Source organism: Anomaloglossus baeobatrachus, chromosome 6, assembly GCF_048569485.1.
Source record: "Anomaloglossus baeobatrachus isolate aAnoBae1 chromosome 6, aAnoBae1.hap1, whole genome shotgun sequence".
In the NCBI taxonomy this organism is placed as follows: Eukaryota; Metazoa; Chordata; class Amphibia; order Anura; family Aromobatidae; genus Anomaloglossus; species Anomaloglossus baeobatrachus.
Genome location: NC_134358.1, coordinates 492,588,623 through 492,612,770, shown reverse-complemented (window position 1 = coordinate 492,612,770; position 24,148 = coordinate 492,588,623). Strand labels below are relative to the sequence as shown.

Sequence of the window (24,148 nt, the reverse complement as noted above, 5' to 3'; positions counted from 1 at the left end):
AGGCGCTGCAGGAATGCCGGCTCATGGATATCATTAGATGGAAAGATGAATAAGGGACCTGACAGGTTCCCTTTAAAAACTAGGCCTATTTCGGCCTCAAAGCTGTTTTTTTTTTTTTCTTCATTTCCCCCCTGGAGGGGTGCTTTAAATCTGAGCCCCGTTACCCCTGTATCATACTCACCATCTGGTGGCTTCACCTTTTTCCAGGGCCACTCCAGTTGGTCTCTAGTGATTTGTGACTTGCCAGCAGCTCCAGTGTTTCATGCAGCGCGCCACAGGTCACAACTTAATACAAGTCTATGAGAGCATTGTATTGGCTCTCACAGAGATGCATTGACACCTTGTGTCATAACTTCTGATATATATATATATATATATATGTGACTATCAGATCGTCACAGGGTACCGCACAAGCTGCCCTCCCGTGCAGTATTCCGCCTCCCTCTTGGTTCTGGGTCCCTACTTAAGTGGTGTTGCCTCCAACAGCAAATCAAACCCTAGAGACACCCTGCACCACACCCACCAGACACACCAGTGGATGGCTTGAGTGGAATAGAGTCGCCTACTTGCGGGGTCAGGGAAAGGAGGTGAGGAGTGTAATGAGTTTGTGAGTGGAGAGAGAGTTGGAAGTAGCCCTTGAGCTGAGAGGAGCTCAGAAGAAGTCGGGAGTGGTGACTCCTGAAGTAACTGCCTAGGTTGCAGATGGTGGTCTGGGCCTACAGGATTCGGACCCCCGGTCGCAGGGGATTGTGGCGAGATGCTCGTACCTGTCGAGGAGGACAGCCAGCAGCCTAGCACTATCACCGGTCCGGGACCGAAGGCACGACGGGGGAAAACGGACCCTAGGTTGTGGAGTAGCTTCAGGCAACCCGACAATTCACCTGAGGAGAACGGAGCCTTTACGATCCGTTCCCACCCGCTCCTGAATCGGGGCATTAGTGCAACGAGGGGGATAGGACTTTCCAACCCAAACGGTCCATAAAATCCCAAGCGTGAGCCCTGAGAGCAAGCTGCCATACTTAGCCATGGTAGGGAGCGAGGCACGGCTAGTTCCATGCTACCGGGCCATCAAGTTGAAGACAAACTAAGTGCCAGGAGGCAGGTCATGGATCACCAGGCAGCACCACTTTGGGACAGGACCCGGACGAGCTCCCCTCAACGGCACTGGTACCCAGAGACTTGGTTTACCCAGTTGTCAGTGTCTGCTTATGAACTGAGTGAGTATGAGAGTGACCCCTGCACCCCACGGCACCCCTCACCGAGTCCTGGGTCATCACCCTACCCGTGGAGGGTTACAACACCTTGCTGCCCCCCCTCCATCACCCCCGGGTACTCACAATGGCAGCGGTGGTACTCCCAATTACCACACACCACGGGTGGCATCACGAAATATAACTCCCATGTAAATACCCCTTTCACTCGAGTGGCCGCACGACCCCCGGATCCGGAGATCCTCAAGTCACAGCGGACCCGGATCCGAGCAGCTCAGCTGCTTCCATGGGGGCGGCACATATATATATATATATATATATTTATATATATATATATATATATATATATATATATATATATATATATATATAGTACTGACAAAAAGTTTGGACACACCTTCTCATTCAAAGAGTTTTCTTTACTGTCATGACTTTAAAAATTGTAGATTCATATTGAAGGCATCAAAACTATGAATTAACACATGTGGAATGAAATACTTAACAAAAAAAGTGTGAATCAACTGAAAATATGTCTTATATTCTAGGTTCTTCAAAGTAGCCACCTTTGGCTTTGATTACTGCTTTGCACACTCTTGGCATTCTCTTGATGAGCTTCAAGAGGTATGCATCGGAAATGGTTTTCACTTCACAGGTGTGCCCTGTCAGGTTTAATAAGTGGGATTTCTTGCCTTTTAAATGGGGTTGGGACCATCAGTTGTGTTGTGCAGAAGTCTGGTGGATACACAGCTGATAGTCCTACTAAATAGACTGTTAGAATTTGTATTATGGCACGAAAAAAGCAGCTAAGTAAAGAAAAACGAGTGGCCATCATTACTTTAAGAAATGAAGGTCAGTCAGTCTGAAAAATTGGGAAAACTTTGAAAGTGTCCCCAAGTGCAGTGGCAAAAACCATCAAATGCTACAAAGAAACTGGCTCACCTGGTGACCGCCCCAGGAAAGGAAGACCAAAAGTCACCTCTGCTGCGGAGGATAAGTTTATCCGAGTCACCAGCCTCAGAAAGCGCAGGTTAACAGCAGCTCAGATTAGAGACCAGGTCAATGCCACACAGAGTTCTAGAAGTAAACACATCTCTAGAACAACTGTTAAGAGGAGACTATGTGCAGCAGGCCTTCATGGTAAAATAGCTGCTAGGAAACAACTGCTAAGGACAGGCAACAAGCAGAAGAGACTTGTTTGGGCTAAAGAACACAAGGAATGGACATTAGACCAGTGGAAATCTGCGCTTTGGTCTCATGAGTCCAAATTTGAGATCTTTGGATCCAACCACCGTGTCTTTGTGCGACGCAGAAAAGGTGAACGGATGGACTCTACATGCCTGGTTCCCATCGTGAAGCATGGAGGAGGTGGTGTGATATTGTGGGGGTGCTTTGCGGGTGACACTGTTGGGGATTTATGCAAAATTGAAGGCATACTGAACCAGCATGGCTACCACAGCATCTTGCAGCAGCATGCTATTCCATCCGGTTTGCGTTTAGTTGGACCATCATTTATTTTTCAACAGGACAATGACCCCAAACACACCTCCAGGCTGTGTAAGGGCTATTTGACTAAGAAGGAGAGTGATGGGGTGCGACGCCAGATGACCTGGCTTCCACAGTCACCAGACCTGAACCCAATCGAGATGGTTTGGGGGTGAGCTGGACAGCAGAGTGAAGGCAAAAGGGCCAACAAGTGCCAAGCATCTCTGGGAACTCCTTCAAGACTGTTCGAAGACCATTTCCGGTGACTACCTCTTGAATCTCATCAAGAGAATGCCAAGAGTGTGCAAAGCAGTAATCAAAGCAAAAGGTGGCTACTTTGAAGAACCTAAAATATAAGACATATTTTCAGTTGTTTCACACTTTTTTGTTAAGTATTTCATTCCACATGTGTTAATTCATAGTTTTGATGTCTTCAATGTGAATCTACAATTTTCAGAGTCATGAAAATAAAGAAAACTCTGAATGAGAAGGTGTGTCCAAACTTTTGGTCTGTACTGTGTATATACAGTTAGGTCCAGAAATATTTGGACAGTGACACAAGTTTTGTTATTTTAGCTGTTTACAAAAACATGTTCAGAAATACAATTATATATATATAATATGGGCTGAAAGTGCACACTCCCAGCTGCAATATGAGAGTTTTCACATCCAAATAGGAGAAAGGGTTTAGGAATCATAGCTCTGTAATGCATAGCCTCCTCTTTTTCAAGGGACCAAAAGTAATTGGACAAGGGACTCTAAGGGCTGCAATTAACTCTGAAGGCATCTCCCTTGTTAACCTGTAATCAATGAAGTAGTTAAAAGGTCTGGGGTTGATTACAGGTGTGTGGTTTTGCATTTGGAAGCTGTTGCTGTGACCAGACAACATGCGGTCTAAGGAACTCTCAATTGAGGTGAAGCAGAACATCCTGAGGCTGAAAAACAAGAAAAAATCCATCAGAGAGATAGCAGACATGCTTGGAGTAGCAAAATCAACAGTCGGGTACATTCTGAGAAAAAAGGAATTGACTGGTGAGCTTGGGAACTCAAAAAGGCCTGGGCGTCCACGGATGACAACAGTGGTGGATGATCGCCGCATACTTTCTTTGGTGAAGAAGAACCCGTTCACAACATCAACTGAAGTCCAGAACACTCTCAGTGAAGTAGGTGTATCTGTCTCTAAGTCAACAGTAAAGAGAAGACTCCAGGAAAGTAAATACAAAGGGTTCACATCTAGATGCAAACCATTCATCAATTCCAAAAATAGACAGGCCAGAGTTAAATTTGCTGAAAAACACCTCATGAAGCTAGCTCAGTTCTGGAAAAGTATTCTATGGACAGATGAGACAAAGATCAACCTGTACCAGAATGATGGGAAGAAAAAAGTTTGGAGAAGAAAGGGAACAGCACATGATCCAAGGCACACCACATCCTCTGTAAAACATGGTGGAGGTAACGTGATGGCATGGGCATGCATGGCTTTCAATGGCACTGGGTCACTTGTGTTTATTGATGACATAACAGCAGACAAGAGTAGCCGGATGAATTCTGAAGTGTACCGGGATATACTTTCAGCCCAGATTCAGCCAAATGCCGCAAAGTTGATCGGACGGCGCTTCATAGTACAGATGGACAATGACCCCAAGCATACAGCCAAAGCTACCCAGGAGTTCATGAGTGCAAAAAAGTGGAACATTCTGCAATGGCCAAGTCAATCACCAGATCTTAACCCAATTGAGCATGCATTTCACTTGCTCAAATCCAGACTTAAGACGGAAAGACTCACAAACAAGCAAGACCTGAAGGCTGCGGCTGTAAAGGCCTGGCAAAGCATTAAGAAGGTGGAAACCCAGCGTTTGGTGATGTCCATGGGTTCCAGACTTAAAGCAGTGATTGCCTCCAAAGGATTCGCAACAAAATATTGAAAATAAAAATATTTTGTTTGGGTTTGGTTTATTTGTCCAATTACTTTTGACCTCCTAAAATGTGGAGTGTTTGTAAAGAAATGTGTACAATTCCTACAATTTCTATCAGATATTTTAGTTCAAACCTTCAAATTAAACGTTACAATCTGCACTTGAATTCTGTTGTAGAGGTTTCATTTCAAATCCAATGTGGTGGCATGCAGAGCCCAACTCGCGAAAATTGTGTCACTGTCCAAATATTTCTGGACCTAACTGTAAATATAAAAACCGCTGGAGGGACCTTCCAGAGATCAATAGTGGCCAGTTATTGTTCTTATTTTATTCCTGCTGATCCCCTGAATATTCATGTTTTTTTTTTTATTTTTCAAATTCTTGAGATATATCTATAGTCTCTCAATTTTTCCAACAACGTACCTGTGTGGGGCATGTGATTTTCACGATGACTTATGTTCTTCATAGGTACCTTTTTGGGGTACATGCAGTATAACATATACAGTAACTTTTATTAACTTTTTCTAGGCCAAAATGAAAAGAGTTATGGGCAATAAAAGAGAAATTACAGCCTTGTGTGTTGCATTACAAGTTTGCGGCGGTTTTTGTGCTGTGTGTATATATATATATATATATATATATATATATATATATATATACACAGTGCCTACAAGTAGTATTCAACCCCCTGCAGATTTAGCAGGTTTACACATTCGGAATTAACTTGGCATTGTGACATTTGGACTGTTGATCAGCCTGGAAGTGTGAAATGCACTGCAGCAATAAAGAATGTTATTTCTTTTTTATTTATTTTTTTTTAAATTGAGAAAAGTTTATTCAGAGGGTCATTTATTATTCAACCCCTCAAACCACCAGAATTCTGTTTGGTTCCCCTAAAGTATTAAGAAGTATTTCAGGCACAAAGAACAATGAGCTTCACATGTTTGGATTAATTATCTCTTTTCCTGCCTTTTCTGACTAATTAAGACCCTCCCCAAACTTGTGAACAGCACTCATACTTGGTCAACATGGGAAAGACAAAGGAGCATTCCAAGGCCATCAGAGACAAAATCGTGGAGGGTCACAAGGCTGGCAAGGGGTACAAAACCCTTTCCAAGGAGTTGGGCCTACCTGTCTCCACTGTTGGGAGCATCATCCGGAAGTGGAAGGCTTATGGAACTACTGTTAGCCTTCCACGTCCTGGACAGTCTTTGAAAGTTTCCATCCGTGCCAAGGCCAGGCTTGTACGAAGAGTCAAGGCTAACCCAAGGACAACAAGGAAGGAGCTCCGGGAAGATCTCATGGCAGTGGGGACATTGGTTTCAGTCAATACCATAAGTAACGTACTCCACCGCAATGGTCTCCGTTCCAGACGAGCCCGTAAGGTACCTTTACTTTCAAAGCGTCATGTCAAGGCTCATCTACAGTTTGCTCATGATCACTTGGAGGACTCTGAGACAGACTGGTTCAAGGTTCTCTGGTCTGATGAGACCAAGATCGAGATCTTTGGTGCCAACCACACACGTGACGTTTGGAGACTGGATGGCACTGCATACGACCCCAAGAATACCATCCCTACAGTCAAGCATGGTGGTGGCAGCATCATGCTGTGGGGCTGTTTCTCAGCCAAGGGGCCTGGCCATCTGGTCCGCATCCATGGGAAGATGGATAGCACGGCCTACCTGGAGATTTTGGCTAAGAACCTCCGCTCCTCCATCAAGGATCTTAAGATGGGTCGTCATTTCATCTTCCAACAAGACAACGACCCAAAGCACACAGCCAAGAAAACCAAGGCCTGGTTCAAGAGGGAAAAAATCAAGGTGTTGCAGTGGCCTAGTCAGTCTCCTGACCTTAACCCAATTGAAAACTTGTGGAAGGAGCTCAAGATTAAAGTCCACATGAGACACCCAAAGAACCTAGATAACTTGATAGATCTGCATGGAGGAGTGGGCCAAGATAACTCCAGAGACCTGTGCCGGCCTGATCAGGTCTTATAAAAGACGATTATTAGCTGTAATTGCAAACAAGGGTTATTCCACAAAATATTAAACCTAGGGGTTGAATAATAATTGACCCACACTTTTATGTTAAATTTATTAAAATTTAACTGAGCAACATAACTTGTTGGTTTGTAAGATTTATGCATCTGTTAATAAATCCTGCTCTTGTTTGAAGTTTGCAGGCTCTAACTTATTTGCATCTTATCAAGTTATTACAATTACAGCAATACCACACTTGTATACTTTCTTGAGTTTTACTAATTTTGCCCAAGAAAAACAGGTTTGGTAACAGAAATTTTATTGTTCCATTGATATTTTCTGACAGTTATAACTTTTTTTTATTTTTTCACCAACAAAGCTGTGTAAGGGTAAATGTTTCTTTATCCATGTTTTCCATTGATCACTAAGCAGGTTGAATAATGTGTTAACTGAATAGTTCTAGTTGCCACGGTGCAAATGATGTACATATATATTGCATTAAAACATTTTTTTTATTGAAAAAAAGTTTTTTTTGTGTTTATTATTTGACTTTGTTTTTACATATTATTAATCATTTTACTTTTTTAGTTTTTATTTTGTCACAAGAAGACTTGATTACTCATTCTCACAGATGTGTCACGCTTGACAGACAGTCCTATAGTTTCCAGCTGTAGAAGGTTGCAGCGTTTGGCTACATGAGCTGCTCTCTGACGTTCCCTTTTTTCCTGCTTGGGGTTTACCTCTTTTTCTTTAGGACCCTGCAGATTTCCTCACCTTTTCTACTGTTATTCTTCAGCACTTCCTTTTGTGTCTTTACATACTCTCATTCCCCGTTACTCTGTGCTGGTGATAGGACTAATACCCTTATCAAGTCTTCAGTGCAAGCAGTCGGCTTGTATTCATCTGGAGAAACTTTGCTTTTGTAGCAGTTCCTCTCCCGGAGTCCTCTGGAGATAAGTTATTTGTTCACTTTCCTCCTGTTTGTTATCCCTGTGTCTTCTTTTAGCTTAGTAGGATTGACTAAGTGATCATCCCATCTGTTCCCTACCTAGGGCCTACTTCAGGGTCAGGGGGGCCAGGTATTTGGCTCGGCACATAGGTGCGGAACCTATCTAGGGTGGTGAAGGAAGCCAGGGACCAGTGGTAGGCTTCGTCAGGGGTCACCATCTCCTCCTTCCTTAGACATAGGGGTTCCATTCCCTTTTGTGGTTTGCTTAGTACTTTCCCATACCTTGCGTGAGACACATATTACACTGTACTATACTGTATTGAGGTATGATGCTTGGCAGTAAAATGCTTTACATTTTATTAGACTGTCATTCTTTAGACAGGTTCAAGTAGGAGTAATATGATGGAGCCATGGGGGTTGCTACTGTTGATCTTGAAGCTGCATTTAAGGCCACGTCTCAATAAGCGACATCGTTAGCGACATCGCTGCTGAGTCACGGTTTTTGTGAAAAGCAACAGCAATCTTGCTAGCGATGTCGCTGTGTGTGACATCCAGCAACGACCTGGCCCCTGCTGTGAGGTCGCGGGTTGTTGCTGAATGTCCTGGACCATTTTTTGGTCGTTGCTCTCTGGCTGTGAAGCACATCGCTGTGTGTGACAGCGAGAGAGCAACGATCTGAATGTGCAGGGAGCCGGCTTCTGCGGACGCTGGTAACCAAGGTACACATTGGGTAACCAAGCAAAGCGCTTTGCTTGTTTACCCGATATTTACCTTGGTTACCAGCGTCCGCAGCTTCTACAAGCTGGCTCCCTGCACACGTAGCCAAGTTACACATCGGGTAACTACAGTATAAGCAAACTGCTTTGCTTAGTAACCCGATGTGTACTATGGTTATCAAGCACAGCGTCGTTACCCGGGTCGCTGGTGGCTGGTGGCTGATCTCTGATCGCTGTGGAGATCTGCCTGATTGACAGCTCACCAGCGACCATGTAGCGACGCTCCAGCGATCCCTGCCAGGTCAGATCGCTGGTGGGATCGCTGGAGCGTCGCTAAGTGTGACGGTACCTATACAGCATCAGTGATATCAGCTTGACAAAAGTTTACATTCTATAGAGGGAACTGGTATTTGTATGCAACATTTTCGTCACTGGTCAAGAACCAGTTAAAGTCTCTAGGCTGTATCCACAGCCATGTGTAAAAACACACAAATATTGCTCAAGATTTTGACCTTCAGGATATGTTCACACAGAGCAGATACACTAGAGATTTTCCATCCTCCTTCTCTGGCTGAAAATCTTCAGCAAAACAATACCTGGAAAACTGATGAGATTTATCCATGGATCTACATGCTGTACAAACATCCATGCCAATCAGAGCAGAAATTGACCTGCAGCGCACAATTTAACCATTTATTTCAAACTTTGCAATGCACAGTATGAAGTTTGCTGCAAATTCTCTGAAAAATTGGTGTGGATCCAGTCACCAACTGCCAATAACTGGAAATCGGGGTGTAACTATAATAGGTGAGGGGGTTTCAATCTCACCTGGGCCTCTTATGAAAAAACTATAAAACACTTGTGATGTTTGGAAGATTTTGCATTGGGGCTCACAAGCTTCAAGTGACACCACTGCGGAAGACCACACATTTTTTGCTGCCTTATTCAAAATCTCTTCAGAAGAAAAAAAATTGCACAAAAAGTCTTAAAAAAAAGTTGACTTTCCATAAAATTAATTATACTGTCTTATATATGGAGTACAATTGATAGAGATGGATGGGAACTACAAATGGGGAGAGCTAAACTGTGGATGAGTCATGATAATGAAAAATTCATTTAACAGGGTCACATAGAGAGTGGCTGTCTTTCTAAAAAAAAAAATGTTAAAAAAATTGGGTATAATTTATGCAACAAAATGCCTCAAAAAATTTGGAATACATGGCATAATAAAAATGTATTACGTCTTCTACACCCATCTTGACAATTTTGACAAGAGAATGTGGACAAGACACTTATCAATTCATTACCACTTGAATATATCCTTATAATTACTAGAGATTTGTTTTATTGAAAGTAGAATAGACACTTAAACTTCAAGATGTCCCCCTGGTTTCTTCCAAAAACAACAGCACCTCAGTCCAGAAGTTGTGTTTGGTGTCAGCTCCATAGACGTTAATGAAGCAGGGCTGTAATACCACTGTCATGGCCCTGACTTGCGGTGTGGCTTTTGCTCTGGGGACTTCTGGTGTGTCCTCCTGCATGCGGTTATCTTGTTATTGTTTACCCTGTGTCGGGCCGTTCCCTGCAGTTGGTCGGTTATCGGCTGTGGGAGGTGCTTGCTCTCATGCGCCGCTTCAGGCAATTGCTCTGCTTTATCTTGGAGCATTCGTGCCCGGAGCAGCGCCAATTGTATTCTGTAGCTAAGTTGTGGTAAGCTCCCTGCTTGTGGTTTTGCTATTGATCTTGGCTCTCGACCCTGGACTAACCCCTGACTTGAATTCGCCTGCTCCCTCTGACTTTCCGTTCCCGTCTGGCTCCCGACTTTGGCTTTCCCTCCTGACTACTCTTTTGTCTGCCCCCTTTATTTGTACTGTTTCTCCTGGTTACCTGAACTCTGGCTTTTTACACAACTTCACTCCTGTCTGCTCCCTGTGTATCGTCACGTCCTCTCGGCTCTGACCTCGGGCTGCCTGACTTCCCTCACTCTAGTATCTCCAGCGTCACCTAGTGTAGTTACCGGATACTGCACCCCTCAGTTTGAACTCCCTCACTCCTCTGTGGTAGGAACGTTACATCAGGGACGTTACAACCACATACAGAACTGTAGACATGTGTAATGCGGTTTTCAGAATAAAGGAGACATATTTTAAAGGGATTTTTTTTTCCCAACTTAGCCATGTATGGCTCACCTTCACCATATTCCATAAATACAGGATTGGTGACACAAGGGTCTGACCTTTCGGACTCCACTTACTGGGATAAAGGGAATCTTACTAAATTAGTTTGAGCTGCAATACACAACTCAATGTATGCAGAACACTGTTTTTTTATGGGGAAACAAACTGACATTTTTTGCAATCTCTACACCACTTTGAAGTTCCAATATATACCTGGCATTATGGGGGTAATCATATTTTAATCCAGATCTTAGAAAATTAGCACACAATGTACTGCTAAGTTAGTTGAATATATTAAAGTTGTTTAATTTGAAGACAAGGCTATATCCGCAAATGTCAATTCAATAAAAATAATCCTTAACCACACAGAGTAGGCGGCATAAAGTTGATTCCCGCAATGTACAAATACAAATATGAAATAACCCACTCGAGAATGCAGCCTTTATATTAGAAGATTCTTATGAAAATTAGATTCTACGTTACAAAGTCCAACTTATTGTATAATGTGTTTTCTTTTCAGGCAAAGACTACAAAGACATGTTAATTAAGATTGTGAAGAGCCTCTTCAACAGCGATCTGGGTAGTGGGTGGTCATCCCTTCTACAAGAGAATGGTAGCACCTGCTTTTTGACCAGCCAGGCTATCCTGAAATGGAGGGAATATAAGCTATGTTAACCTTTTGACTTGGTAAATGGTTTCCTTGACGTGCATGGGATCCATTTTAAATTATTGTATGGCCTTCATATAGAACTGATTGATGTTAAAAGGGTTGTCTAATATACTGATGACCTACCCATAGCATAGGCCATCAATTTCAGAATGATGATAGTCCATCATCCCCAAGAATCAGAAGGTGTCTACTTCAGCGAGGGCCAGATGTAAACAACATATGTTCTGTATATTGGCCGCTCTCAGGCACTGCAACTTGTCTTCCATTCAAGTCCATGAGAGATAAGGTGGAGGACCTTGAAGTGAAAACTAAACAATATATAAAAATGTGCAGTTCTGTTCTATACACTATCGGAATCGGACCTCCACCAATCTCATATTGGTCTAACAAAGTGCTAATGTAGTACATTATACAGATGTTCATTTTTGTGATTGAGCCAGTGTCCGGGGCCAAAAGATCTGATACTGATCTAATAAATTGATAATGTAGTAGATTACACATATGTTAATGACTTATGTGTGTGCCTACGTAGATCATTTAATGATGGAATGGTTTACTCATATGGCGGTTTGACATAGGCCAAATTCTGATGACTAGACAATTGGCTAAGAGGATCTCCAAAATGGCAGGACTTTTGGGCGTTCACAGTGTTTAAAGGTTCGCACCTACAAAGAGTGGTCCAAAAAATAACAACTGGTGAACCAGTAAGAAGATCTTAGGCGTCGTACATCAGGTGGACAGCCAGGTGAGTTTGTGTCATAGGATGTGCTATGGGGAGAAGTCAAGTCATTATCAGTCTTTGGGTAATGTTCTGCTGTGAAATTTCTGAAGCAATTTGTGGCGCATTCAGTCATCACAAATCGATTTCTTGGGAAAAATTAGCCAAATCTGGAGAATTTAGGTTCCAAGATATTTTCACCATTTCTATAGCCAAGTCATTTTTTCCCCACAACAGACACTGTAAGGCTGGGTTCACATGTCTCATAGTCATCCATCATCACAGATCCAATAGAGATCCGTTAGCAAAAAAGTTGTGCAACGGATCTCAGGCGGATCTGTTTTTAACTTGTGGAGTCTCTGGACAACAGATCCATTAACAGATTGCTAATTATCGTCCATTTGTAATGGATCCGTTAAGAAAACAACGGATCCGTTACAAATGTAAGTACAACAGATGGCTAAACACCATGTTAAAAAAAAAACCGGATCCAGCAGAAATCAGTTTGCCAATGGATTTGTTCTAACAGATGACTATAGGACAAGTGACCTTAGCCTAAGAAAGGAAGCTCAACAATGGTGAAATAAAGGGTTTTTTTCAACATTTCATCCCACTTGGATTTTTTGTTACTATTCTCAAGATATTATATAGTGAAGTGAAGGGGTCATTGAATACTACAAAGTAATGTAAAAATCAAGCCCTCATATAGCTATGGAAAAATAATACATATATGGCTCTTGAAAGAAGGGGAAGGACAGAAGAGGGGAGAAAAAGAGTAATAATGACAAATGGTGTGGTCCAGAAGTGGTTACCAAAGCCACGAATTGAACATTATGGAGTTTGGTATACTATAAAGTATAAGAATGATGTTTTAGCAAGAGGGCAGCGTAGGACGGGACAATCTTGTAATACAAAAACATTGGAAATCTTTTGCTTTAATTTTTACGAGAGTTTAAAAGCAACATAGCTATAGAAACATCTAAGCCCCATTACGCATATCAGGCTGACGTCCAATTCACCTGGTGGGTTAAAAAAATCTGAATTTTATTAACTGCTAATTAATTTTTTCTCCACATGCAAAGCAATTAGTAAGCTTTGTTTCAACCACCCTTATTAATAAGAGAGTAAATACAAAGCCCAGGGGAAGAAAAGAGGCATTAGTGGCGTCAATATAAGCATATGCAAGGAAGCGGGGGAAGCCTCTTTTACTGACGCGTAAGCCATTGGCATGCTGTGGTTATACATTAGAGTGTCCAACAGGCTTGTCAATGGGAGATTGTTTTGCAGGAAGAAATAAATACTTAAATTGATCTCTGGCTTTTCGAGTACAGTGGGACCATCTGTATTTACCAGCTGCCAAGTGGAGTTAATCTGAAGAAAAGTCTTTGATAAAATAGGATGCCCAAGCGGTAAGCCTAGTTCTCTTTTCATGTGCAGTATGTTTAACACCTGTTATTGGCAGTTCTGTAGGTTTTCCATTGTGCTATTAGTTGTTGGGTTTTTTCATTAGAACAAGGCATTCATTGGTCCCAGGAGTTTTTTAATTGAAAATGAATTATAGCGTGGAAAATAAAATGAAATATAAAGTTGTGATAAAAAATGATGTCAAATCATTCACAACATTTGTGAAATGCATGGGAAATCATATCTACTTTTAAAAAGAAGAGATGCAGAGCAGGTTCCTTTAAAAGGGTTTCTAAAGGCCCCATCACACGCTACGATATATCTAACGATATGTCGTCGGGGTCACGGAATTCGTGACGCACATCCGGCATCGTTAGAGATGTCATAACGTGTGACACCTCCGAACGACTGTGAATGAGCAAAAATACTCACCTTATCGTTGCTCGTTGACACGTCGTTCATTTTCATAAAGTCGTTCCTCCTTCTGCGTGCCGGTGGTTCGTCGTTCCTGAGGCAGCACACATCGCTCCGTGTGACACAACGGGAACGACGAACACAGCTTACATGCGTCCCGCCGGCAATGCGGAAGGAAGGAGGTGGGCGGGATGTTACGTCCCGTTCATCTCCGCCCCTCCGCTTCTATTGGGCGGCCGCTGTATGACGTCGCTGTGACGCCAAACATCCCTCCCCTTCAGGAAGAGTATGTTCGCCGCCCACAGCGACGTCATGAGGGAGGGAAGTACGTGTGACGGGGGTAAACGACTTTGTGAGCCACGGGCAACTAATTGCCTGTGACTCACAAACGACGGGGGCGTGTGCGATCGCTCATGCGATCGCACGGTAATCGATGCGTGTGATGGGGCCTTAAGATTAGAAAGACAAGGCAGCTTTTTTTTTTTTCAAAAATTGCACCACATCTGTCCATGTATTGCGGCTGGATATTAGCAAACCTGAGGTTTGAGGGTTAGGTTTTGGTTCAGAAACAGACTTTCAAAAAAATCAAAGTTCGGGTTCGAAGTTATAGTGAGTTATAAGTGCAAAACACTCAAACAATCAGTGATGTGCCTGGGTACGCTCAGTGCTCAGCCCTGTGCGAGCCACGTGCAGTGTTTGAACAGCTCACATTTGGGGTAAAATCAGCGTGATCAGATGCAGTGTGCATACACAGACACATTTTTTATTTTTTTTGAAAACCCTACCTATTGTCCCCTAAAGTGTTCAATTTATGGCTGGCTGCATGTGGGCCGAGACACAAACTGACTAATTACTGACTTCCACTGAGGTTTGGTTCAAGTCACCATCTGGACCTTATCTCACCTTCGAATGTGCCCTGCGAAGCAAATCTAAAAAGGTTTGCTCATCTCTAATTGCGGCACAGTCCAATTCACTGCAACACACATATAACTGGGGTAACCATGTTTTTCTGATCATGGACAACCCCTTGAAGGGGTTGTCCGATACAGTGAAAAAAATCAGGAATGGATGCCCTTGAAATTAAAAAAACAGTAGCATACAATACTTATTGAGGAGATGGACATGCTGCTCCCGTAACACCTTGAAGATATCAGTGTTGTTACATAGTGTAATTTGTATTATGTCTTGCATTATTGTGATGTAGTGTAATGTTTAATGTGAAATGTGAATTGTGACAAGTGTTAGTGATGTTCTATTGAGTTATGCTGACAGTAGGGCAAGAAGTAGTTAATGTTTGGGACTAGCCCAGAGTGGGATGGGTTTGAATGCAGGGACAGTGACAGTTTCCTGTCAGGATGTCAGATAGGGCCCGGCATGCAATAGAGACAGACCTAAGGTTTGGTTAGTCGACAAGGCCACATGACATGGGTGTCCCTAAAGTGAGAGACCCAGGCAAATGACAGCAAGACCCCAGAAAAAGAGTGTTATCTGAGAGAAAGAGTGGAGACGAGTCCAAATAGAGGACGCCTAGCAGTACGGCCCCGGAGTTTACAACTCAGAAAGGTAATGAGCCAGAAGAGTGCAGCAGATAAAGTAAAACAAAGACATTGCCCTGGGCAGCAGCTCCCTGAGCATTAGCCAGCTGTAAGCTAAGATCCATAGTGGTAAAGTTATCCCTTTAAGAGGCAGAAGATGTGGAACCGCGGGAAGAGAAAATGACTGGTCTGTGGTACTGAGCTGGGTTGTGCTAAAGGAAGCAAAACTAGTGAAAGCAGGAACAACTGAGGAGGAAAGAGTAAAGAGACTGTGTATTGAGACGCTCTGTATTCATTAGGATACATCTTCGAATGGATCTGTGACACTGGTCATGTTTAGTTCTAAAAGAAAAGTCAAAATGTGAACATAGCGTTAATAGCCCCACATCTAAGCTTCACTTTAGATATGGTCCTGGGATAATTAGCAGGTGACATTACAGTCACTTTCTAATTATCCTGACTACATCCAGGCTAATGCAAAATATTTGTGATTTTAACAATAGCTTATTTTTCTATCCATCCTTAAATGGATCTGTGACACTAGTCATGCCATACTTATAAAAAAAGATAGTCAAAAGGCTAATATGAACATAGCCTTAATAGCCTCACATCTATGTTTCATTTTAGATATGGTCTTGGGATAGTTAGCAGGTGACATCATGGTCGCTTTCTAATTATCTTGACTACATCCAGGCTAATGCAGAATATTTGTGATTGTAATAATAGCTTATTTTGTCATTACATATATATAGGTGAAAAAACCTGAATTTAGATAACATACCCTGCAAAACCATGTATAAAAATACAGCAAACAAGTTCAGCCGCGTTGCTGTAGCAACTGCCATTTCCAGTGAGGTGTAGAAAATATAAGCAAGAGCCTTGTCTTTTGCATGTTTTGGATTGTGCAGAGTATTCAATGATAGATCTGATTCTTATTCTTTCGTATTACTATGGTACGTTTAGATACCCATAAGCCATGCCATAGCTAGAGTGGAAACAGTCACAACTCGTCACATGCAGCGATATCGCTAGCGAGTGTACCCGCCCCCGTCGTTTGTGCGTCACGGGCAAATTGCGCACAATATCGTTCGGAGCCATCAAACGGACTTACCTGCCTAGTGATGTCGCTGTGTCCGGTGAACCACCTCCTTTCTAAGTGAGCGGTTCGTGCGGCGTCACAGCGGCGTCACTAAGCGGCCGCCAAATAAAAGCGGAGGGGCGGAGATGAGCGGCCGTAACATCCCGCCCACCTTCTTCCTTCCGCATTGCCGGCGGCCACAGGCAAGCTGTAGTTCGTCGTTCCCGCGGTGTTACACGTAGCGATGTGTGCTGCCTTGGGAACGACGAACAACCTGCATCCTCAACAATCAATGATTTTTTGAAAATGAACGACGTGTCAACGATGGACAATTTGGTGAGTAATTTCCATTGTTAACGGTCACTCGTTGGTTGGTGTCACACACAACGACGTCGCTAACGATGCCGGATGTGCGTCACGGAATCCATGACCCCAGTGATATATCGCTAGATACGTTGTTGCATGTGACTGGGCCTTAAGAATCTGCAATTGAGGAGGCCCCAAAAACTCCCACGGCTGTAAAACTTTCCATGAAGTCTATAGGTTTACACCACCCATGCCAAAGATTCAGAAAAATGATGCCTGAAAAACATGGCATCCACTTAGTATAGATAATGAGGGGCAGCACACCAAAACAAATGGTGTGTCTAGAGGTGGGCTCTATGCCTCCTGTAGACCTGGGCACTGCTGAATGCATGGGGCATTAAATATATCATTTATAGCAGTATATACATAAGAGAAGACTGAAAATAACATTGTCTATACAAAAAAACTCAATCTTTTCCAAATTCAGATAAAAACAGCAATAAAATTGAAACGGCATCTACAACAAGGCGCTCAGTATAATAGACTGATAATAAAAGTAGATTGAACATCGAATGCTAAAGTACAGATTACTGTCACCTTTGTGTCTTTTTTTTTCCAGAGTAAGTGACCTTTTCTACAACTCGCCGCTTTTTAGTTTCCATTAGTTCCCTCAGATAAAAGATTTTTACAGCATATTTCATTTTGTAAAGATAATTTACTTAATTATGAGTTAGACACTTCATCATTGACCTAGTGCTGCCTGTAGTTGTTGATCTGCAGTTCTGCTATAATTTGTCTATATCCAGCAGAACACTGAAGAACAGAGAGATGTCAGCCACTAAATAAAGTAAAAGTACAGAAAAAGGCAATGTATTGATCATCTGTGATGGCCAGTTAAGATTTCATCAATCTCAAATAGGAGATCAATGAAGTCACATTAAAGCGTACCAATCACCAGGATTTTCCTATATAACCTAAATCCAGTGCTATACTGGCACTATCAGGCTGATTCAGGCTGAGTCTGGAGACGCTGGGGGCATACACATCGCAGGAGACACTGGGGCATTTACATCACAGGAGATACTGGGGCATATACATCACAGGAGACACTGGGGTGCATAAATTACAGGAAACACTGGGGGTACACATCAAAGGAGGGGCTGGGGCATAGACATCTTAGGAGAGGCTGGGGCATATACATCCCAGAAGAGGCTGGGGCATATACATCACAGGAGGGGTGTATACATCACAGGAGAGGCTGGAGCATGTACATCACAGGAGAGGCTGGAGCATGTACATCACAAGAGAGGCTAGAGCATGTACATCACAAGGGAGGCTGGAGCATGTACATCACAAGACAGGCTGGAACATGTACATCACAGGAGAGGCTGGGGCATGTACATCACAGGAGGGGTGTATACATCACAGGAGATGCTGGGGCACGGACAGCACTGCCGGTTACGGACAGCACTGGCGGTGATATGGACAGTACTAGCCGGGGCACAGACAGTACTGGGAGACAAGGACAGCACTGGTGGCGGCAAGGACTGCATTGGTGGTGGCAAGGACTGCACTGGCGGCGGCATGGACAGCACTGGCGGTGGCACGGACAGCACTGGTGCTGGCACGAACAGCACTAGGTGGTAGGACGGACAGCACTAGGTGGCAGCATGGACAGCACTAGGTGGTAGCACGGACAGCACTAGGTGGCAGCACGGACAGCACTAGGTGGCAGCACGGACAGCACTAGGTGCCAGCACGGACAGCAGTAGGAGGCAGCACGGAGAGCACTAGGTGGCAGCACCGACAGCACTATGAGGCAGCACCGACAGCAGTGGGAGTTACACAGCACTGAGGGGATACACAGCACTTGGAACACATAGCACTGGGTGGTACACATAGTACTAGGGAGTACACACAGTACTAGAGGGTACACACAGTATTAGGGGGTACAAAGCACTGGATGGGGAGGCAGCGATGGGTTGCAGACTCACATTCCTGGGGGGGGGGAGTCACACAGCTAAGGTCCGGGAGGCATGTACAGCAGGCAGCCTGCTCCTCTTCTTCTGTGACAGGAGCGCAGCGCACTGCTTACCCCGCCCACAAGGTAATCCTTCAGCATACTAGCACAGCCTGGGTTGAGCCTAGAATGCACGGGCTACAGTCAGGTCCCGGAAGGAGCCCGTACAGTCTAGCATCTTCAGTAGTGAGTTTGTTACAATGTACGGGCTGCAATCAGGATCTGGAAGCTGCCCGTACATTCTAGCATCTACCCACAGGCCATGGTGCATGCGCTTCCTCAGGATTTAAAGGGCCGGCAGCCGAGAAGGCATGGCTGCCACTCGAACACTGCGGTCCCCGGAAATGTGCCCGGAGGCCTCAGAAAGAAAAAGTCATCAAGGGCCACAAACGGCCCACGGGCCGGATGTTCCCCACCCCTGATTTAAGGCCTCCTTCACACATCCGTGTCTCTGGTACATGTGATGTCCGTTTTCATACATACCGGAGACACTGGCAACGTAGACCCATTATAATCAATGGGTCTGCACACAGGTGCATGTTTTCCCATGTGTCCGTGTGCAGCATACAGGTGTCCGTGTGTTCCACACATAAACATGTCAATTTTTCTCCGGTAGCACGGGTGTCACACGGACCGCACAGATGTGCTCCGTCTGACATCAGTGTGACACGTACCGGAGAAAACCACGTGTCTGTGAAATAAAATTAATTTCTGTACTTACGTTCTCCAGCGCTGCTGTCTCTGCCGCTGCTGTCACTTGCTTCCAACCCCTGCTCATTATACTCATTGCATATTCACTGCCCTTCAGGTGGGAAGCAGCAGCAGCTGTGAATCAGCAGGGTCAGAGACTGCAGAGCGGAAGACATCAGCACCACGGACAGCAGGGACCGTGGAGAGGAAAGTTCCTGTTCTCAGTGTGTTATCACTAGAGTTGAGCGGATCGGTTATAATCGGGGTTCGGCGGATCCGGATCGGGTTGCCGCATAAGTCCGGATCCAATCCGGAATCCACGTCCATGTAGATCAAAGGGGAGTCGGGAGAGAGGGAGAGAGAGAGAGAGGGAGAGGGAGAGAGAGAGAGAGAGGGAGAGGGAGAGAGAGAGAGAGGGAGAGGGGGAGGGGGAAAGGGGGAGAAGGGGAGAGAGGGAGAGGGAGAGAGGGGGAGAGGGAGAGAGAGGGAGAGAGGGAGAGGGGAAAAAAATAAGGATCCGGATCGTGCACCCCGAATCTCAGGTACTGGTCGGACTCGGATCGGGCTCTCAAACCGTGCGGATCCGGATTTTGCGGATCCGGGTCCGCTCAACACTAGTTATCACAGATAGCACATTGAGAGCATTTGTGTGCCAAACTCACGGCACACGGAGGGCCATACGCACCTTTTACACGTCACTTTTTGCACAACGTGTGTGGTTTTTCACGGATGTGTGGAAGAGGCCTAATGCATGACACAGCAACAAGAGACAAAAACCACAGCAACAAACTGCGCAATAAAAAAAACGTAAAAAATGCAGGTATTCTAATTTACATAATAAGTGCAAAAATTCTGCAACATAAAAAAACCTCTCCAAAAGCTCAGCGTGGGAACATAGCCTAAAGAGTATTTTTTTTTTCATAAATCAATTTGAAAATAATAAACTTTGCAATATATCCTATAAGAGATATGCACTTATTTCTCCTCCTGGGCAGAGTATTCAATGTCAAAATTCTCAGTTCACTTCTAAAATCTGACTTCAGTTAACACAGAATTTTCCCACTACTGAGAGAGATGACAGTTGGTGCTCATAAATCTCTATGGAGAATTGTAACTGACTATTCAGAAGATGAAGTATAAAGTCTATGTTTGCCTTCTCCTAATCCACAGAACATTAATGCACCATCTGCAATCTCTTATCTCAGTAATGTGAAAGTCTGTCTCCACTGAATACAGATTTCCAGATTTCACCTATGAATTGAAAGATCAATCTTTTAGGAGAAAGAAGCAGATTTCTCTGATCAGATATATTGCAAAGTTGCCAATTTTCATTTGTATTATTGATTTAAGAAATACAAATTATATTAACATTTAGTTTTTAAGATTAACAGTTAGTAAAATGCTCATGGGTCGACAGTTATCTCACGTGACTCCCCATATATCATACATGCACAGTTCGAAGAAGAGTGCATGTGTGTTTTCAATGGGGAGAGCATGGTGTAAGTTAAAGGGGTGGTTCAATAGTTAGCATTACTAGCCACATCGATATTATGTTCAGAAATAAGCCTTCTGTCAAATACCTTGTGTTGGCAATAGTACCTCCAAGCGGCGCTATTGTGGTCCGCTCATCCCCATCGCGCAATTCCTGGGCTCCGTGACCTCTGAAATCTAGTGATGTCACATCAACTTCCAGTTGACCCAACATCACCGAGGCCGGCCCCAGTCTGTGACTAGGCTGTGGGTGGAGTTTCCCCACACATCACAGCCTGGCATTGCTGCTACTTGCAGCGCTCTGCAGTGAAAGAGAGCGCGTACGAGATGCTGGGCTGTGATCAGTGGTGACACTTCACGTACAATCCAGTCACTCAGGAAGACTGGGGCCCGCCTCGATGATGTTGGGTTAACTGGAAGTTGACGTGACATCACCAGATTTCAGAAGTCATGGAGCCCGAGGGTCACGCGATGGGGATGAGCGGACTGCAATAGCACCGTTCATAGGCCAACACAAGGTATTTGGGAGAACGTTATATTGATGTGGCTAGTAAAGCTAAGTAGTGAACTACCTCTTTAACATTCTTGATCCTTCTCATTATGCGGTAAAGTTAGTAGGACCCAACGCACATTACATGGAATGCCAGTATGTAGTCACGTTGCTTTCAATTCTCTTCACTCACAGAAAAGGGAAATTGAAATATAATGTAGAACATGCTAAAATTTTGCCAAAATTATTTGAAAATGGAAAAAATGACATTTATTAGCAATGAACAGTGAAGATGTAATGTGCTCAGATGTGGCCAAAGGTTTTGGCTGGCCACGCAGCCAAAACTGCTTTCTCCCGTGATGGGCACATGGCCACATGATTGAGAAATAAAGTTTGACTGCAATTGGCCATCACAATGGGCTTAGTTTCGGCCACATTCAACAAGCCACTACTTGTGGTCTCACCTTAATGTGCATCGGGAAGTGATACGCAGCACACGTACGATGAATAATCCCTTACACGTTGCTGGAATACTAAGCAAATTCCAAATGCACAATTGTTTCCATGTTTCAAATGTATTATTCTCCCAAAGTCAAAGTTTTATTCTGACACGACATTGCTGCTGTCATACAAGGACTGTGGTCAAAAATGCAGTATAACACATATTGGTTCATACAGTTTTACAGCCTTTGGTCACTATTATGATCATGTTTTTTGTCCCAATGACTGCTTCAAAGAAAAAAGACACCCTCAGCATAATCCTGGAACTAATCTTGTGTATGTAAGACTACTATTTTCTCTAGTGGTAATATTATGGGATCAGTAATCAAGCAGGCAAAATTGGTGACATTACCCATCAGCATATGGCCGCTATTCATTCTGTAGGGGTCAACTAATTGGGAGCCGACTTGGAAGGCCGACTAAATCATGCTTCAAAAGCACCCAACAATGAGGGGATTGTTTACAAATAACATTTATCACCCCATTTATCACAGGTTAGGAAAAAGAAGGGGGTTTTGAGCCTGCCGACCATGACACAAAGTCGAAATGCCTTGTCATGTGTTTCACCTTGCCAAAAATGTTTTTATTTTAACAAAGAATAAATGTTACGTTTTATATACTGGATTGTGAAGTCAATTCACTGGATCAAACCCCCTTATTTTTCCACATTGACGAAGTCTTCAATCCAGGAAGGTGGACTATTTATGAAGGGGGTGAGGTGACTTCATTTTTCCTTACTTCACAGGTTAGGTAATACATGAATGACTGTTGAGGGTTTAACTGCTCAGATCCCTACAAATTGTAGCCCTAAACTAATGAATATTGGAGCCCCAATAAATTCGATAAAATGCTACTCTGCATGTGCAACCACAATTCTTTTCACTTCCATGGATCTGCGCATGTGTACTAGGGCTACATTTACACAGCACCTCTGATGAGTGGGGATCACATTGGTTAGACCTCCAGTTATCTATCATACATCATCTATCCTATACCACTTCTTTTATAATGAATGCCATGATGATGTGACAGATTTTGTTCATGGATATATTTGCGAAAAACAGACTCCATTGTCTTTTAATTGGGTCTGTCAAGATTATGTTTGGCTTCTGTCATTTTGAAGGTAAGAAAACTACTCCATGATGCCACAAAAAATTATGAAAACTCATTTGGGGCTTCCATTGGAAAATCTGAATTCATGTGGTCAAAAGCTAAGAAATGTACAAACAACATGACAATTATATAAACGGAGTTGATTAAATTTCCTATGAATATTGTTACTTACCACTAAGTTTCCTATAACCATTACAAGCATGAAGACAAGGATGCACAAAGGTTGGCCGCTGACTTCCATGCAATCCCACATGGTCTCAATCCATTCTCCACACAAAACCCGAAACACGATGAGGAATGAATGGAAAAAGTCATTCATGTGCCAGCGGGGTAGCTCACAATCATCGCTGATCTTACAGACACACTCGATATAGTTCCGTCCAAACAACTGGACTCCAACAACAGCAAAAATAAAGACGATGATGGCCAAAACAAGGGTTAGGTTCCCAAGAGCCCCAACTGAATTGCCAATGATTTTGATGAGAGTGTTCAATGTCGGCCAAGACTTTGCCAATTTAAAAACCCGAAGCTGAAATAAAATAAAATAAGTTTTAGTTTTACAATGCTACAGGCAATTTAAGTTATGGAAAATCACATTACATAGGAACAAGCATACTACTTACCAGTCGGAAAGAACGTAGAACTGACAGATTTCCCATACTGTTGAGACTGGACAAACAGAATTCCATTAAACTCAGGGTTACAATAATGCTATCGAAAATATTCCATCCCTGCTGGAAATAGTAGTAAGGGTCTAAGGCAATAATTTTGAATACCATTTCAGCTGTAAAAATACCAGTAAAAACCTGTGGACATAAAAGTGCGAGAACTCAGAAGTAAGGAAAGTCAGGGCAAAGCAAATTACAAGAGAACAGAATAACCTATTTCTAGTCTCATACCTGTTGTCTTGCAAATTGCCAGATCAATTTGTAACCTTGTTTGCTCTTTTCCTTATAATTTGTATTTCTACTTTTCATTTTTATTTCACTTACAAATTAAAGTGTAGCTTTATTTCAAAATATTGGAAATGCAAAAGTTGCAGTTAAAACTGAACCCCAATATCCATGGGGCTACTGTCTCCTTCCCAAGAGGTAGCCTAATAGGACATAAGTCGAATGACATATTAATCTAACCTCTCAACCAATATCTAAAGGTCACCCAATGTGATCACTAATGATGCCACCAACTCAAATTTGCTTTGTTCCATAGGGTTCCAGAAAAATAGTTTTGAATTTACAGATATTTGCAACATGATGACTGTGTGTGACGCTAGGTACGGGGAATAACT

The 24,148-nt window shown here is 43.3% G+C and overlaps 1 protein-coding gene across 4 annotated transcripts in view; it reads right to left on the bottom strand.

The window, feature by feature from the left end:
- LOC142243464 (sodium channel protein type 5 subunit alpha-like) overlaps positions 1–24,148 on the bottom strand; it is a 587,685-nt gene that overhangs the window by 190,260 nt on the left and 373,277 nt on the right. For all 4 annotated transcript variants that reach the window (XM_075315409.1, XM_075315410.1, XM_075315408.1 and 1 more), the window contains exons 15-16: positions 23,484–23,666; positions 23,033–23,389 (exon numbers count right to left, since the gene is read on the bottom strand). In XM_075315409.1, the coding sequence (XP_075171524.1) occupies positions 23,033–23,389; positions 23,484–23,666 (540 nt within the window). The remainder of the gene's footprint in view (positions 1–23,032; positions 23,390–23,483; positions 23,667–24,148) is intronic.